The sequence below is a fragment of the Pongo pygmaeus genome, chromosome 15, assembly GCF_028885625.2.
Source record: "Pongo pygmaeus isolate AG05252 chromosome 15, NHGRI_mPonPyg2-v2.0_pri, whole genome shotgun sequence".
Lineage (NCBI taxonomy): Eukaryota > Metazoa > Chordata > Mammalia > Primates > Hominidae > Pongo > Pongo pygmaeus.
Window position 1 is genome coordinate 16,697,227 of NC_072388.2, and position 16,569 is coordinate 16,713,795.

At 45.5% G+C, this 16,569-nt stretch overlaps 1 protein-coding gene across 8 annotated transcripts in view; it reads left to right on the top strand.

Annotated features, from left to right (window-relative positions):
* LOC129013193 (espin-like) overlaps positions 1-16,569 on the top strand; it is a 52,963-nt gene that overhangs the window by 35,639 nt on the left and 755 nt on the right. For 2 of the 8 annotated variants that reach the window (XM_063651320.1, XM_063651312.1), the window contains exons 15-20: positions 1,610-1,846; positions 2,854-2,905; positions 3,676-3,852; positions 3,983-4,158; positions 7,001-7,186; positions 8,512-9,634. Coding sequence is in view for 7 of the 8 variants with exons in the window: in XM_063651312.1 (XP_063507382.1) it covers positions 1,610-1,618 (9 nt within the window). In the remaining variant the exon portion in view is untranslated. Of the gene's footprint in view, positions 1-1,609; positions 1,847-2,853; positions 2,906-3,675; positions 3,853-3,982; positions 4,159-7,000; positions 7,187-8,511; positions 9,635-12,028; positions 12,546-16,569 lie in introns of those variants that run through there. The other 6 variants (XM_063651313.1, XM_063651317.1, XM_063651316.1 and 3 more) reach the window with 6 other exon arrangements.

The following is a 16,569-nucleotide window of genomic DNA, read 5'->3' on the forward strand; positions in this document are numbered from 1 at the left end:
TATGATGTCCCAGTATCTGGGAGATACCAGGTCTCAGGGAATTCCTCTCAGGGATATATTAGTAAAGTAATAGTATATATGGTATAGTATAGTATAGTAGTAATACTGGAATCAGATTGCCTAGCTCTGATGCTTACTACCCAACCTTCTTAACCTTTCTGAGCCTTTGTCCTTACCTATTAAATGAGATGATAAGAGAACTCATCTCAAAGGGTGGATATTAGGTTTAAATGAATTAATACAAGTGCTGGCCAGGCGTGGTGGCTCATGCCTGTAATCCCAGCACTTTGGGAGGCCAAGGCGGGCAGAACACCTGAGGTCAGGAGTCCGAGACCAGGCTACCCAACATGGTGAAACCCTGTCTCTACTAAAAATATAAAAATTAGCTGGGCATGGTGGTGCACGCCTGTAATCCCAGCTACTCAGGAGGCTAAAGCAGGGGAACCGCTTGAACCTAGGAAGTGGAGGTTGCAGTGAGCCGAGATGGCACCACTGTACTCCAGCCTGGGTGACAGAGCAAGACTCTCTCAAAAAAAAAAAAAAAAAAAAAAAAAAAAAAAAAAATTAGTACAAGTGCCTAGAATAGTGCCTAGCATATATTAAGCACTCAATGCTATTTGCCATAGTTATAAGTGTTATTGACACTTTGTGTCGAAAACACAGACATTCATCTTGGTATGTGTTCTGGTTACCTATTGCTAAGTAATAACCACTCTAAAACTTAATGACTTCAAACAATACTTTATTATGCTTCATGGTTCTGTGGTTTGACTGGGCTCAGCTGGGTGGCTCTCACTTAGGGTCTCTTGTTTTGGGTCTCATCACTTGATGGCATGAGAATTTATGTGATGGCCATGATTGTAAAACACAGTCAGCCACAAGTATCACAACAGAAGAAATTCAGGCACCAGGTGGTGGTTAAAACAGAAGACATGAAAGGTCCTATCTAGACTTAGGATGAAATGATTCTAATTATTCATTGAGTATCTGCTGTGAATCTCTGTGATACTGGTGCTGTAAGGGATGTGAAATGCAGAACTATCTTCATTCTCACAGACTTTATGATTTATCTAGGGACATATAATTAACATATATATAACAGTTGAAGAACAGTGGCATGGTAAATTTTTTGTTTTGTTTTGTTTTGTTTTGATACAGAGTCTCACTCTGTCACCCAGGCTGGAGTGCAGTGTTGCCATCTCAGCTCACTGCAACCTCTACCTCCCAGGTTCAAGTAATTCTCCTCCCTCAGCCTCCCAAGTAGCTGGGATTACAGGCATCTGCCACCATGCCCCGCTAATTTTTTTATGTTTTTAGTAGAGGAGGGGTTTCACCACATTGGCCAGGCTGGTCTCGAACTCCTGACCTTGTGATCTGCCTGCCTCAGCCTCCCAAAGCGCTGGGATTACAGGCATGAGCCACCACACCCAGCCCATGCTAAATTTTTTAGTGAAATACTTTATCAGGGTAGAATTTAGTCTTAAATACCTCTTATGGCTTATGTGTTGGAATTCAGCTTGGAGGAGTTCCTTAGAGATGTTCTCATAGAAATGTCTACAGAAGCCCCCATAACTTATCATCCACTCTTTCCTCTTCTGTCCTGCATTAGGAAATATGATTCCCTAATTTAGGATCAGGCCCGGGGAACTGTCTTACCTACGGCAAAAAATATGAGAAGGGAGAGGTATTTATTATCTTCTCACCCAGCATGCAAAAGATACAGTAAAATCTTTTGAGGATCTCCTAAGGAGCAATGACATTGACTACTACCTGGGACAGAGCTTCCGGGAGCAACTCGCCCAGGGAAGCCAGCTGACAGAGACGCTCGACAGCAAACTCAGCACCAGTAAGTTGGCCACAGGGCTTTGGAATACTCTCAGTCACCCCCACAGTTCCAGCCCCTGGTGGCCACCACATCTCCACTGCAACTTTTTAACCTAGGGTCCTGTTTGCATTTCATTTCCTGGGGCTAATACAGGATCAAGACTGCTCAGTGGGGAGCATGGAGAGGAACACACAGGGCTGGAGATGCCATGGTTACAACTCTAGAAACTTCACCACTCACGAAATGTGACCTGTGGGGCAGGGGCAGCATCCCTCTGGTGCTAAGAGGGAGTAGGGGACATGAGATGGAAGGGCCTTGAAACAGGAGGAAGACCCACAAACTAAGAATTGCAAGACCCAAGCTCTAGGCTGGATGCTGCCACCAACTTGCTAAATGCCTTATCTTTGTGGTGTCTCCGTTTATGGCATGGTAATGTACATGCATGTACTCCACATATGGATAAAGTGCCATGCTCTTTTATACATGGTTTAGGCACTGGTTGCAGTAGTTCAAGGGCTACATTGGTTATTATTGAGGTCCTCTACTCAGAATTTCCAGAGAATATCCAAGGGAGTAAAGTAGGATCAGACTTGGGAGCCACCCAGCCCTCCTTCTGGTGGCAGGTGCAGAGGTGGGCCAGGGCTCCTTGTCATCTCCTCAGAGACCAGTGCAGGTTCTGCATGAAAGCTGTGGTGGGACATATGCACTGGGGTGCTAGTCTGCAGCAGGACATGGTGGCTGGAGTGTCCCACAGGGCAGCTGGGCAAGGGCCTCATGATTAATGGAACAAAAGACATTTTAAATGTTTTACCCTGATTTAGGGCAGAGGAAGTCATGATGATGACTAGCAGGTCAGGGACAGTGGGGTCACCTGTGTAGAGACACAACCTGAGGCCTTCCAGAATAACTATTCTAGATGCACACATGAAATGCTCACTACTCTGTCTCCAGATAGGCTCCTGCGTTTGTAATGCGGGAAGTGAGACCAGCCTAATTTCTTATAGTTTCTTTCTAAATTTGGTTTGCAGAGGATCATAAAAGTGAGAAAGATCAAGCTGGACTTGAGCCACTGGCCCTCAGGTAATTCAGAGGGGAATCTGGGAAAGAGATTGGGACTGAGGCCCAAAAGGTCAAGGGTGGCGGCAACTCCACAAATCAAGGGGAATAAAGGAAAGTGCTGAATGTATTGAATTCATGCATTCATTGAACACCTCACTGTTGTTTTTAACTAGATTCTTTCTTCTCTTTTGGTTTAATTACATTGGCACATTAATTCTCCAGGCTTAGTTACCTAGAAACAGTCTGAGCTAAAAGTGAACTAACTAGGTTTCAAGAGTCTTCTGCCCCACTAAGGGTCCTGCTTTCCTGCTGTGTGTTTCATAAGTAGGATGAGCTTTTTCCAAAGTTGGCCTGCCCCAAGTTGGGTTGACAGCTAGTTTAATAGTCACTCAATTGCCCTGGGGGAAAAAAGAAATCATATGACAGTACCTGGTGAAAGAGGCCTAGAGCTCACCAGGAGGCTGCAGTGCCTCAGGACCCAGATCTCAGTGAGTTGCTTCATATAATGATCAATGAAATATGGGCTCAGAGTGCATTGTAGCCACTAGTTGGGGTTCTTTGTGTCATGCTTGTGTCTCAGACTACGTAAATGCTTCTGAAAATATATGTAGTGAAGGACAGAGTGTTGTTTTTTGTTTTGTTTTGTTTTTATTTCTAATCCATCATAGAAACATTGGTCTGAATTCAGTTAACTACATGATTCCACTTACCATGCTCTTGGATGTTGGGACAATGGTTTGCTCTGTGTTTCTCAATGCTTGCTTTCAATGTTTATGCTTGTGTTGTTGGAGATGGTAACAAAGAGTTCACCGGCTGCAGCTGTTCCAGGGATCATACTTTAAGCAGGAGTGCCTTAAAAGGAAGGCTAGCTATGTCTTTGCTTGTCGTCAGCATATCATGTGGCCAGAGCACTGGGTAGCTATTCTCTCTCCATCTACACCCCACCTGTGCTCCATCCCTAAGCAGAGGTGGGTTATTTCCATTATTCTCTGCAGGCATGGTCCCCTTGGCTTACTTGGCTTTTCCTATGAGCCATAGTTAGGACAGGTTAGTTTGGGTGACTTTGGTTTTACCTGTTCTCCCCCTTCTCCCCACCAGGCTCAGCAGGAAGCTGCAGGAGAAAGAGAAAGTGATTGAAGTCCTGCGGGCCAAGCTGGATGCTCAGTCCCTCACACGCTCCAGCAGCCATGCCTTGTCTGACTCCCACCGCTCTCCCAGCAGCACCTCTTTCCTGTCTGATGAGCTGGAAGCCTGCTCTGACATGGACATAACCAGTGAGTACACACACTATGAAGAGAAGAAAACTCCTGGTCACTCAGGTAGCCTCCACTTTCTGCATGATACCGTCTTTGTCTAGACTGAGTGGAGACCTCAGGAAACAGGCCTTATAGCTCCACCATGATGTGTATCAGGCTGAACATGGCTGTGGGGCCAAGTGCCATGCACAGGCACCAGTGGATCAGGATCTTTGCTCTGCTCCTGACTCTACAAGTTCCCTCTGTCACCCTGGCCTCCATGGGCATGTACATGCTTTTGGGCACAAGGTGAGCCATTGTGAGGAGAGTGAGAAGATCAGGCAGACTCTTCTTCCTCGGTGACTCTTTTGGATAGATCTTCTTTAAGATGGAAAACCTCCCTCATCTCTGCTACAATGATCTTGCCACTTATTCCTGAGCAGTGTTCCCTAAGTATATGTGGGTGTCCACAGATGTTGCTAGGCTTGCCTGATATCTTTGGCGTTGCCATTTTCATGTTTCAGAGCTCAGAGCACCACTATTGTCCCTAAGGTGGTTTGCCTCGCTATAGGAGCTGTCTGCAAGCAAGGAAATGAACACGCAAACAGTGCTTGTGCTTGGTTCTTTCCCTGAAAGCAAGACTGTAGCCCTGGTACCCCTGGGTAAATGTAAGGCCAGGATTCCAATTCTCTGTAGAACATCAAACGTTTTCTTTCATTCATGGGTTTTATAGATTCCATCCATCATTCGAGTCATTCTGCTGTATTGTTTTCTAAACCATCATCAACCACTGCATCTCAGGGGGTTAAAGCCGAATCCAGGAGCAACCCCATCAGCTTGCCAACTCCCCAGAATCCCCCCAAGGAGGCCAACCAGGCCCATTCTGGTATGCAACAGCCAATGGGGCAGAAGCTTCATCTCCTCTTTCTCTGCTGCCTGTTTGACTTTTCTTCAAGGACGGAGGTTTGGACTGTTAGGGGCCTAAATGCATCAAAACCCAGACAGAATCAAGAAACCACTCTCATTCACCAATTGTGTCTGATTTAAGAAAATAGTTTAGAAAATAAGTAATCCACATCAGGTTTTGATCTGCATACCAGCTTTGACCAGTAATTGGCTAATCATTTAAAAAGAAACATTTTTATTGCTTTTCTCTCATTTTATCCTGGGAGCAAAGAGGCAAAATGTTTCTCCCAGGATTACAACAGCCATAGGATGAAAAGAAATTCACATCTACTGATCGACTGTGTATGTTACCCATTAAATCTGCATGGTGATCCTCTGCAAGAGGCAGTGCTACTTATTTCATAGCCAAGGATGCCAAGAACAGCCTCAGACAAGTCTGTTCGTAGTACGTTACCATTAATGTATGTATGAATGGATTGGCAGTCCTTGATTTGTACATAGTGAATATCTTGGGGGCAATTAAAGAGGTGCATTTCATTTACAAGTCCACCTTAGTTGCCGGAGCGTACACTGCTCATTCACAGCCCTGTACCAGGGATGGCAAGGAAAAGGCAAACCTTGTCTTCACCTCCTACCTCCCACCATAGCTGGCTGGCTGCCTTCAGTGTGGTTTGTTGTGAGGTTTGACTTGAGTAGAGGTGCTTCCAGAAAACGCAGTGCTTTCTTTTGCTGCCCTCATTTCCTTGAAGGCAATTCAACCAAAATCTTAAGGAAGAGGAAGTGTTCCAATGCTTCCTGATCCTGGTTTCAAAGTTTCTAGGCCAGAGTGGGCAGCAGCTGCACCAGAATCATGAGGAAAAGTGGTGCTTCCAGAATTGTAGACATCTGCTTAAATGTTTTGGGTTCAAACAGAGCAGAAGATGAATAACAGAGGATTTAAAAATCAGAATGCCTCCTCAAAGAATGCTTGGGCTGTTACCTGGCAATTTGAGTGCATTTGCAGTATTGATCTGAAATGGTGTCAGCACCACTGGGATGTGTTTTAGGATGTAATCATTGTCTTCTACACTAGACATTCTCTACGGGTCAGCCTTGGTTTCTGCTCCCCCTCCATTGGCTACCTGCCCTTTAATTGCTTTTAGGGAAGAGGAAACAGTTTTAAACATTGAAACTTGCCAGGGTTTCTAGAAACCTGTCTGTAGATGGGCTGCCTAAAGATCACCAGGGAAGACCTTTTTTAAAATGCAAATTTCCTGTTCCAAGAATTTATAATTCTGTAAGTCTACATTAAGGCCTAGACAGAATCAAGAAGGCCTAAAGTATCTACATATATTAAGAGTTTTTGCTATGTGATTTAAATGCCCAGAAGGGTTTGCAAGCCATTTTGTCTAAGCCACTCTACCAAGGCATCTATGTTTAATTTGGTGAATGAACACGTTGATTTGGAATTGTGAAGTTTGTTTCCATCAGAGTCCTGAACTGCATGCACTAGTAATGAAAATTTCCCGACAGCCTTTGTTCACGTCTCTCCTACTCAGGATGGGACCTGATGCCATCAGAGAGGAGTTCTAGGTGGAGAAAGAGTCTTGTCCCAGGGCCAAGGACTGATATATGCTGGGAGCAGAGCCCCAGGGGCCCTTGAGAGCATTCAGGCTCCCTGACTTGTCCATGCCCAGGATGGCTGGGATGGGGCTCAATAATGCCACCTTACCTTCTTCAGCCAATTGCCTTCAAGATGTACATAGAGGATGTGTGCAGGACAGCCCTGGCCGCAGAGAAGAGGGAAGGTCAGCCAGGCCAGCCTCTCTGGTAGCAATGGTCACTCATGGCTGTCTCATCCTGTACCACACTAGGTGATAGCCACTCTGCAGATGTCTGTTCAGGGAATGGTTTTACCTTCTCAATCTTTTACCCATTTTTTCTCTCATTTTCTCTTGATGATGTATCTCTTTTCTCCCTACCTTTCCATTTCTAGGCTTTCATTTTCACTCCATACCCAAGCTGGCTAGCCTTCCTCAGGCAGCATTGCCCTCAGCTCCATCCAGCTTCCTGCCTTTCAGCCCCACTGGCCCTCCCCTCCTTGGAGGCTGTGAGACACCGGTGGTCCCCTTGGCTGAAGCTCAGCAGGAGCTGCAGAAGCTGCAGAAGCAGTTGGGAGAAAGTAAGCACTTCTGCATTTGTGTGCTTGCGAAGGGCGGCCACACACTGTGTTGCTCTGCATGGCTCGGGCTGGATTGCAGAGTTTAAAAAAAACAACATGGGTACATGTTACACATGAAAGACTGAGGGAAAGCTCTGCTTGCTTATTTTTTGGAAATGTATTTACTGTTATTTCTCTGATGTGTATGTCTCATCAGTTAACAGGTAGATATGTTCACGGGCTCTAGACCTGGTGCTCTCACACTGTAGACAGTGTTGGTTACCACCAAGTGTGCTGAATCCCTGACAGACTGGCGGACTGCTCATTGGCAGGGAGGGAGACAGATGTTATGCTTTGCCTATGCAGGATGAAGTAGCCAAGAAAAAGATGGCCACGTTCAGTGGGCTCGTTTGTGTGGCTATTAGATTTTTCTGCTGTGAAATGCTGTTAATCAAGTTCAGTTCCTGACATCATAAGGTTGGAGCAAAAAGGGTAATTGTAGAAGGATTCAGAAGAGGAAATGATGAGCCCCTTTTCCCACTGCACAGGGTTCATCCCTGCTCTGGGACAGGTGACACATAGGCAGCTTAGAACCACAGCACCAGCTATGGCATCTGACTGTGAATCCCACCCTCCGACTCCCAAAGATAATTGATCTTATGTAGTTATGTAGACTGTGGACAGTCACGTTTTAGCAAACGCTTGGATAAATTTGTAGGCTGGATGCTCATCATGTCATAAACGCAGACACCACAAGGATAAGGCATTTAGCGAGTTGGTGGCTAAATGCACCATTTAGCAGCATCCGGGCTAGAGCTTGGGTCTTGCAATTCTTAGTTCATGGCTCTTCCTCCTGTTTCAAGGCCCTTCCATCTCATGTCCCCTACTCCCTCTTAGCACCAGAGAGATGCTGCCCCTGCCCCACAGGTCACATTTCATGAGTGGTGAAGTTTCTAGAGTTGTAACCATGGCATCTCCAGCCCTGTGTGTTCCTCTCCATGCTCCCCACTGAGCAGTTTTGATCCTGTATTAGCCCCAGGAAATGAAATAGAAACAGGACCCTAGGTTAAAAAGTTGCAGTGGAGATGTGGTGGCCACCAGGGGCTGGAACTGTGGGGGTGACTGAGTGTAATCCAAAGCCCTGTGGCCAACTTACTGGTGCTGAGTTTGCTGGTGAGCGTCTCTGTCGGCTGGCTTCCCTGGGTGAGTTGCTCCCGGAAGCTCTGTCCCAGGTAGTAGTCAATGTCATTGCTCCTTAGGAGATCCTCAAAAGATTTTACTGTATCTTTTGCATGCTGGGTGAGAAGATAACAAATACCTCTCCCTTCTCGTATTTTTTGCTGTAGGTAAGACAGTTCCCCGGGCCTGATCCTAAATCAGGGAATCATATTTCCTAATGCAGGACAGAAGAGGAAACAGTAAGTATGAAAAAAGTGGATGACAAGTTATGGGGGCTTCTGTAGACATTTCTATGAGAACATCTCTAAGGAACTCCCCCAAGCTGAATTCAGCACATAAGCCATAGGAGGTATTTAAGAGTAAATTCTACCCTGATAAAATATTTCACTAAAAAATTTAGCATGGGCTGGGTGTGGTGGCTCATGCCTGTAATCCCAGCGCTTTGGGAGGCCAAGGCAGGCAGATTACAAGGTCAGGAGTTCGAGACCAGCCTGGCCAATATGGTGAAACCCCCTCCTCTACTAAAAACACATAAAAAATTACCTGGGAATGGTGGCACATGCCTGTAATCCCAGCTACCTGGGAGGCTGAGGCAGGAGAATTGCTTGAACCTGGGAGGTAGAGGTTGCAGTGAGCTGAGATGGCACCACTGCACTCCAGCCTGGGTGACAGAGTGAGACTCTGTCTCAAAACAAAACAAAACAAAAAATTTACCATGCCACTGTTCTTCAATTGTATATATATATATATATATATATACACACACACAAAATTAACATATATATGTTAATTTTATGTCCCTAGATAAGTCGTAAGGTCTGTGAGAATGAAGATAGCTCTGCATTTCACATCCCTTACAGCAGCAGTATCAGAGAGATTCACAGTAGATACTCAATGAATAATTAGAATCATTTCATCCTAAGTCTAGATAAGACCCTTCATGTCTTCTGTTTTAACCACCACCTGATGCCTGAATTTCTTCTATGTTGTGATACTGTGGGTGACTGTATTTTGCAATCATGGGTATCTCATTAACTCTCATGCCATCAACTGATGAGACCCAAAACAAGAGACCCTAAGTGAGAGCCACCCAGCTGAGCCCAGTCAAACCACACAACCATGAAGCATAATAAAGTATTGTTTGAAGTCACTAAGTTTTAGAGTGGTTATTACTTAGCAATAGGTAACCAGGACACATACCAAGATGAATGTCTGTTTTCAACACAAAGTATCAATAACACTTTTAACTATGGCAAATAGCATTGAGTGCTTAATATATGCTAGGCACTATTCTAAGCACTTGTATTAACTATTTTTTTTTTTTTTTTGAGACAGTCTGGTTCTGCCACCCAGGCTGGAATGCAGTGATGCCATCTTGGCTCACTGCAACCTCCACCTCCCAGGTTCAAGAGGTTCTCCTGCCTCAGCCTCCTGAGTAGCTGGGATTACAGGCGTGCACCACCATGCCCAGCTAATTTTTATATTTTTAGTAGAGACAGGGTTTCACCGTGTTGGGTAGCCTGGTCTTGAACTCCTGACCTCAGGTGTTCTGCCCACTTCAGCCTCCCAAATTGCTGGGATTACATGCATGAGCCACCACGCCTGGCCAGCACTTGTATTAATTCGTTGAAACCTAATATCCACCCTTTGAGATGGGTTCTCTTATCATCCTCATTTAATAGGTAATGACAAAGGCTCAGAAAGGTTAAGAAGGTTGAATGGGTAGTAAGCATCAGAGCTAGGCAATCTGATTCCAGTATTACTACTATACTATACTATACCATGTATACTATTACTTTACTAATATATCCCTAAGAGGAAATCCCTGAGATCTGGTATCTCCCAGATGCTGGGACATCATCCTATGCCCTCTTGCTTGCCTACCTGTCTTTTCTGCAGACCTATATCTACCATTTAAATCAGTGTCCTTGTGAATACTCAGACATGTTCTTTCTTCCAACTGCCTGAGCTACCCTACACCAAGCACAAACTTACACATTTTCAATCCAGAAAGTGCCCAAACAGTGCCATCCTAACCCAGGCCATGAGGCTGATCTCACCTCCTCAGCCAGCTTCACTTCTAGTTGATTTTTTGGGAGCTGGGCCTCCAGCTGGGATACTCTCTGGATGAGACTCTCCAGGTCCTTTTTGGCCTGAAGTCCTGGAGATTAGAAAGCCCCAGTGCCATCAGACAGCCACACCTCATCCTCATCAGTGACACTGTGAGGTGAAGACCCCTCCAGGGTGCCAACAGCTCTCAGCTTCTGGGGTCTTTTCAGACTAGACAAATAATCACTTGTAACCGAGAGGGACCAGACGCGGATCTTGAGGTTTTGAATGACCTTGTTGGCATTCTGCAGCTGGGCCTTCAGATCGTTGATGTCCTTTCATAGGACTGAGATGTTTTCTGACTTCCCATATACCTGGAACTCTTCCTGCTTCCCTAGCTGGTTCTCCAAGGGTTTCCTCTCGGAGGAACTAGCCAGCATTGAGCCCCAGCACCCCTGCTCAGAGCACAGCCCCTCCACCAGGACCATTTCCTTGAGGCTGTTGTGCTCCTCACACTCTGACAAAAGACAAAGATGTCTTCCTAATTAAAAGTTGGATGTGCTGTTGTGGCCACTGCCTTTGAGAGGAGGCTGGTTTGGTCATGAGGACAATAATTATTAGGGAATAAGGTGAAGTAGTACTTTATTCAACCCTGACACTGTGCTAGGCATTCAAATACAATATTTCTTATCCTCCTTATGTCCACAAATTGGGTTTCACTACTTTCTATTTTACTGACTGGGGAAACCAAAACTTAAAGAGAGGTGGTAAACTAGCTTGTTCTAGGTCACTCAAACTAGCACATGACAGAGCCACAATTCAAATCCTCCAACGTCCTGTGTTCATTCCACACACACTGATGTTTCTTAAGACATTAACATGGCCTTATCCAGTTAGGATAGCCACAAGAATGTAGGGCAAGCTATTTCTGCATGCTGCAAGTTTAATGCTCTCTACTTTTTAGTATAATTTAAAAGTTTATTGGGTTACAACTGTGTGAAAAATGGGCAAAGGAAAATAAGACTTCGACTAAATATATCAGCATGTTAACATCAGTGTATTAGGGCAGTGGTAGTCAGAATGACAACTAATCCACAGCATTTTATCCGATGCCAGGCACTGTTCTAAAGCATTTTATAAGAATTTACTCATTTAATTGACATTAGTACCTGATGGGGTAGGTAGTTCCTTTATTACTATTTTAACATTTGAAGAAACTGGGGCATAGGAAAGTTTACAAATTGGGATTTGAACCAACCAGTCTGGCCCCAGGATCTTTTCTCTTAACTGACACACTATACTTCCTCAAGAATGAGAGAAACTGTGTTTTTCTTCTCTTCTGGTTTTCAGTGTGGTGGCTGACCCTATAGTTGTAGTCCTTTTATAATGCAAAACAAAATTATTTTTAACTTATGGTTTGCATGTTTCCAAAACCTCATGTGGTCTCAAAGTAGGCCTTAGTATTTCTATAATACTCAGTTGGATAGAACTTTTTATGATTATTATTAGCAGTATGCCACAAACTAATTGTAGAAATTCAAACTTATATTCAGCCTCATCTTGGGTAAGAGTTCTCCTATTAACCTCCTGTCCTCCTCTTCTCCACTACTTGTCTGGTGTGGAATTGGCCAACAGCACCCAAATGTGACAGCTGACTCCAGGGAGGGAAGGGGAGCCCCACACCCTGTGCTCTTACCGGGACTGGTGGTTTCCTCCCGTTCAGCCTCATTCTTGCTTCGGCCACAAGTCTCATAGACCAGGTCCTGGAGGTCCACCTGGATCTGCTTGCTGTCCTGCTTCACCAAGGATTCACCTGCTTGGGAAGAAACAGCAGGTGTTAGAGAATGTCTGAATTTCCCACATATGCCCTCAGCCTCAGTGGCACATACCCTAACCATTTGGGGCAGGGAGGGCAGATCCACAGTGCCAGAGAAGCTTCTTTGAACTGGTGGGAGAAGAGACCACCAGCTTCAGGAAGCAGAATTTCTTTCCACAGGAGGAGCCTGTATTTGCCATTGATAGTCTCCCCTTCAGATAACCTAGGCTTTAGTTGAGATGAGATATCTGTAAGTCAGGGATTGTGTACTCTTATCTCTAGCAGACCCATTGAAGCTGGCAAGTGCTTTATCAGCAGGGGTTCAATAAATGTTGAATGTGAAACGTGGCTGATCACTTTTTATTTTCAATCCAACAAATCTCCATTTCTGGTGAGAAAATCTTGCGAAAACCAACCAAACAAATGCATAAAAGTATATGAAAAAGAAAATGAAAGCTTCCCTGCCTCCCAATCCCACTTGCTTGGTGTCAGGTATTATTTATTACATAGAGGAAGGGAGTGAGGCACCCAGGAAGTCCCAAGTCCTGTTCTGACAATCATCTGGCCTCCCCGGGCAAAGGGAAAAGAGGGAAGGCAAAAAGAGTATAACATTACTGTGTGCAGAAATTTCCCCTTGGTACAGGAAACTCTGGTAAACTGAGAGAGTATGTTTTCCATGAGGGAGGCCTCAAGGGCTCTTCTCTGGCCCTAAGCCCAAACTGGATTTTGCCTGATTTTCTAAGGTGCAAACGAAATGGTAAAAGTTGATCAAAGGAGAGGGCAGAGAAAGAAAGAGGACGGCTCCTCCCTCACAGGTCCACCTTCCTCGGTGTTGCTTGAGGGATCAGAGGAAATGCATGAACATAGTTGCGTGGGAACTACGGCTGCTATATGAACTCAGTGCCCTCCAGTTAGGAGCTATTGTGAGGTTCCATGATGTAATGGTGAGCGCTTTGGACTCTGAGTACCGTGATCAGCATTCAAGTCTCAGTGGGACCTTTCTGAATAATGCCATTGATGTTCCTATTGCTCCCTAAGCAGAATGGGGGAAATTGCCCCAGTCATGGTCACCCACCCTCCAGGCCACTGGCTGTGTGCAATTGGAGTCCCGGACCCAGTGACCCAGCAAGACCCCTCCCCTCTCAGGGTGACCCTGGGCCTCCAGGTGACAGGTCTCCTCCACTGAAAAGGCTGCCTCCCCTCAATCCTAGACCCCGAGTTTTCTTTTATTCCCATCATTGGGCCGTTGCCCTGTGTCTCTTTGGAAGAAATGACCTATATGAAAAACTTTACTTCCGGGATTCCCTAATTCCTTCATCCCTTAGGACGGTGCAGTTTTTCAGCTCCTGCTCTTGGCTCCAGTTCTAATGCGCACATTTCATTTTCTTTTCATGGGATCCCCTCCAACTGGCTACCAGTGGATTCCTGTCCTTGGGGTCTCTGTGGATGGCAACAAGATGCTGCTCCTGTCCCAAATCCTGACACCTCTCTCCAGGGAATTGCCTCCCTTAGCCTTCTACATCTGCCAATATTTAGATTTGAGCCTGAGATCCCAGCATCTGTGGAGAACAGAGGTTCCTGGTCCCTGGCCAGCTCTCCCACAGTGAAGGGGAGAGGAGCAGAGCAGCTGGGAGGGGCAAGTCTGGGGCCCTGGGCAACCCCCTTCTTCCTGCCCAGACTCTGCTCCAAGGAGCAGTTGCCTTAGGACCAGATCAGATGGAAACTCTTTTGTTCTCTTCTCATCAGCAGAAAAATTTAGGCAAGAGCTCTGGAGGATGTTCCTAGCTCCTAAAAATGGTGTGGCCAAATCTCTGCAGTTTTGGAAATGCCCGAGGTTACCAAGTATTTTGAGGGCTCACTTTGGAGCCTCTGAAAAGGAGGGGTGAGGGCCCATGGAAGGCACCTGAGGGATGCAGGGGAGAGAGGGGAAAGAGCAGACAGGAGGGAGGAGAGAAGGAGGGAGGGGGAGAAAGGGTGTGTGAGGGCCAGGAGCCAGGATTCACCCTGACAGTTCAGTGACTGCTCCCTGCCCCCAAGGTTCCCACTGTGACACCTTCCAGCAGGTGGTTTCCATCTCTTATTGATGTCCTATGAACTTGGCTCTGTGGAATGGTCCCATCCTATTTGTCTGGCATGAGTCCTGGCAAAGTTTCTTTTCATCGTTTGGGGGATGAGATGGGGGCATATAGGTTTGCAAGTGACTAGGAGCTAAATCAGGACCTTGTGGAGCCACTCAGAGTCAACTGTCAAGTGGCCTCCTTCCCCCATTCCCTTGCAGGATGATTGCCTTCAGGACAGGGCTGGGAGAAGGCCAGGGCACCCAAGGCCACAGAAATGTCCAGGAATGAGTCCTGGCTGGAGATGACTTGGCTGAACTCACTGTGTACTTCCAGGGCGCACAGGGCAGGGACTCTGGGGTTCTGGCCAGGAGACTGAGCAAGGGCACCAGGGAGGTTATGCAGAAGGCTTCTGCACAGCAGGACAGACATTCTTCTTGGAGCCCCCAACCCAAATCAGGTCTTCCACCTCCTCTTCCTAAAGACCCTTTACTGCAGTCATTCTTTTACTAGAACTACAAGTTTATAGAACATAAGATTGCAGTGCGCTTATCTGGCCAACCATCTTCAGGGGCCAGTGCCCAAGGTAACCTCCCTCCCTACCAAGACCTGAACTCAGGACCTTACCTTAAGGAGAAGATGTCTTGTTCTTTCTTTCCCACCAGAACTGTCCTGGCCCAGACCCCATTTCTGTCTGGTGACCAAGACAGTCCCCTCACCGTCTCCCAGGTTGGGGAGGGCAGATTCTCGTCAGCTCCCTGCCACTGAGAGACCCCACAGTCTTGCGTGTCTCCAGCCCATAGAGGACTATCCATGGCCCATATCTCTCAAAACACTCCCCTCCCACTCTGAATCCACCCTCTACTGCATACTCCCCTCACAGAACAGACGTGATTTTTTTCATGTCCTCGTTTTGCGTACCGATACCCCATATTGACTTTTCTGTCTTAGAAATACCTGTCCTTCTTTGGACAGTGTCTTCTTGGTACTACAGATGAAGATGTCCTGCTCTCCCCTGCTCAAGGAGAGAGTGCCTGACCTGAGCTGGGCCCATCAGATCCAGTACTTACCCGGAATAGGAAAAAGATGGGGAGGGTGACCAAAGATTACAAAAATCTCTGAAGCTTATCCACTTGAGAGAGAGTCCCTGAAGATACTGGCCTTTTGTTCCCGCTATGTATATCCAATGTGACTGAACTCTGAATAACATATACAAGTTACAATAATATAGTAGTTGGCTCTCAAACTAGGGCACAGACATGTTAGAGGGTAAGGTAGTGAGAGGCATGTTTGGGGGTGGCGGTGGTGAGCAAGTATGTGAAGGAGAGATAGTGCCTACACTTGAAAATCAAAAAGTAATAATATCTATTTAGACATGAGGAGATAAATAACTAAATAATTGCTTCTATGTGATGAAACTCTGGGAGTCCACAAAGGGACTGCTGTTTTACTAAACAAATTTTCAAGTCTATATAACTTTGATAAAGCATCCAAATAAAAAAATTCCTTTCCCATATATGTATGTGTGTATATATGTATTTGTATACACATATATATTTGCATTTTTGTATTTTGAATATAAATTTTTATACAGTCATGTGAACCCCTCTTTTCATTTAAGGATTTATGTTTGATGTCATGCATGCAATGTGGTCCCACTGTGTGACTACAGAAATGCTGGCAAAAGTAAGTTCAGAGGAAATGGTAGGCAAGTACTTCCCAGTTTTGGCCAGAAGATGGAGAAAAAAAGAATTCTCATAAAATATTAAAAGTATGACTTGTTACAGCTTCTTTTCATAGTAATTTGGATAGAAATTAGCAAAATCAGAAATGTATAAATACTTTGGTCTGACAATTCCATCTCCAGGTATCTACGGAGAAATAGACAAGTGATGCATGACAGATACATGTGTCAGTCTGGTCCCTGCAGTTGTATTTGTAATAATACACACTGGAGCGATTTCATGGCCATCGGTTAGAGAATGTCTGAAGAATGACCCATTCATATCAGGAAGGACATTTCAGAGATCAAAGCCTAATTGAAATGCTGGAGGCCGTGACGCTGATAGGAGCTCATGCGTGTTGACCAATTGCTATGTGACAGGCATTGGCTCCACGCTTTTCCTGCACTGCTCATTTAAACATTGGACAAATTAAGTGTTCTGATTTAGCCCATTAGACAGATAGAAATGGAAGCACAGAAAATTAATGTGTTTAACTTTAAACGCTAGCAGATGAGGTTTTTCACCCAGAGCCTGTGGCTTCACCATAGGTGTGATTCAGGCTCTGTCGTTCTCCACTTT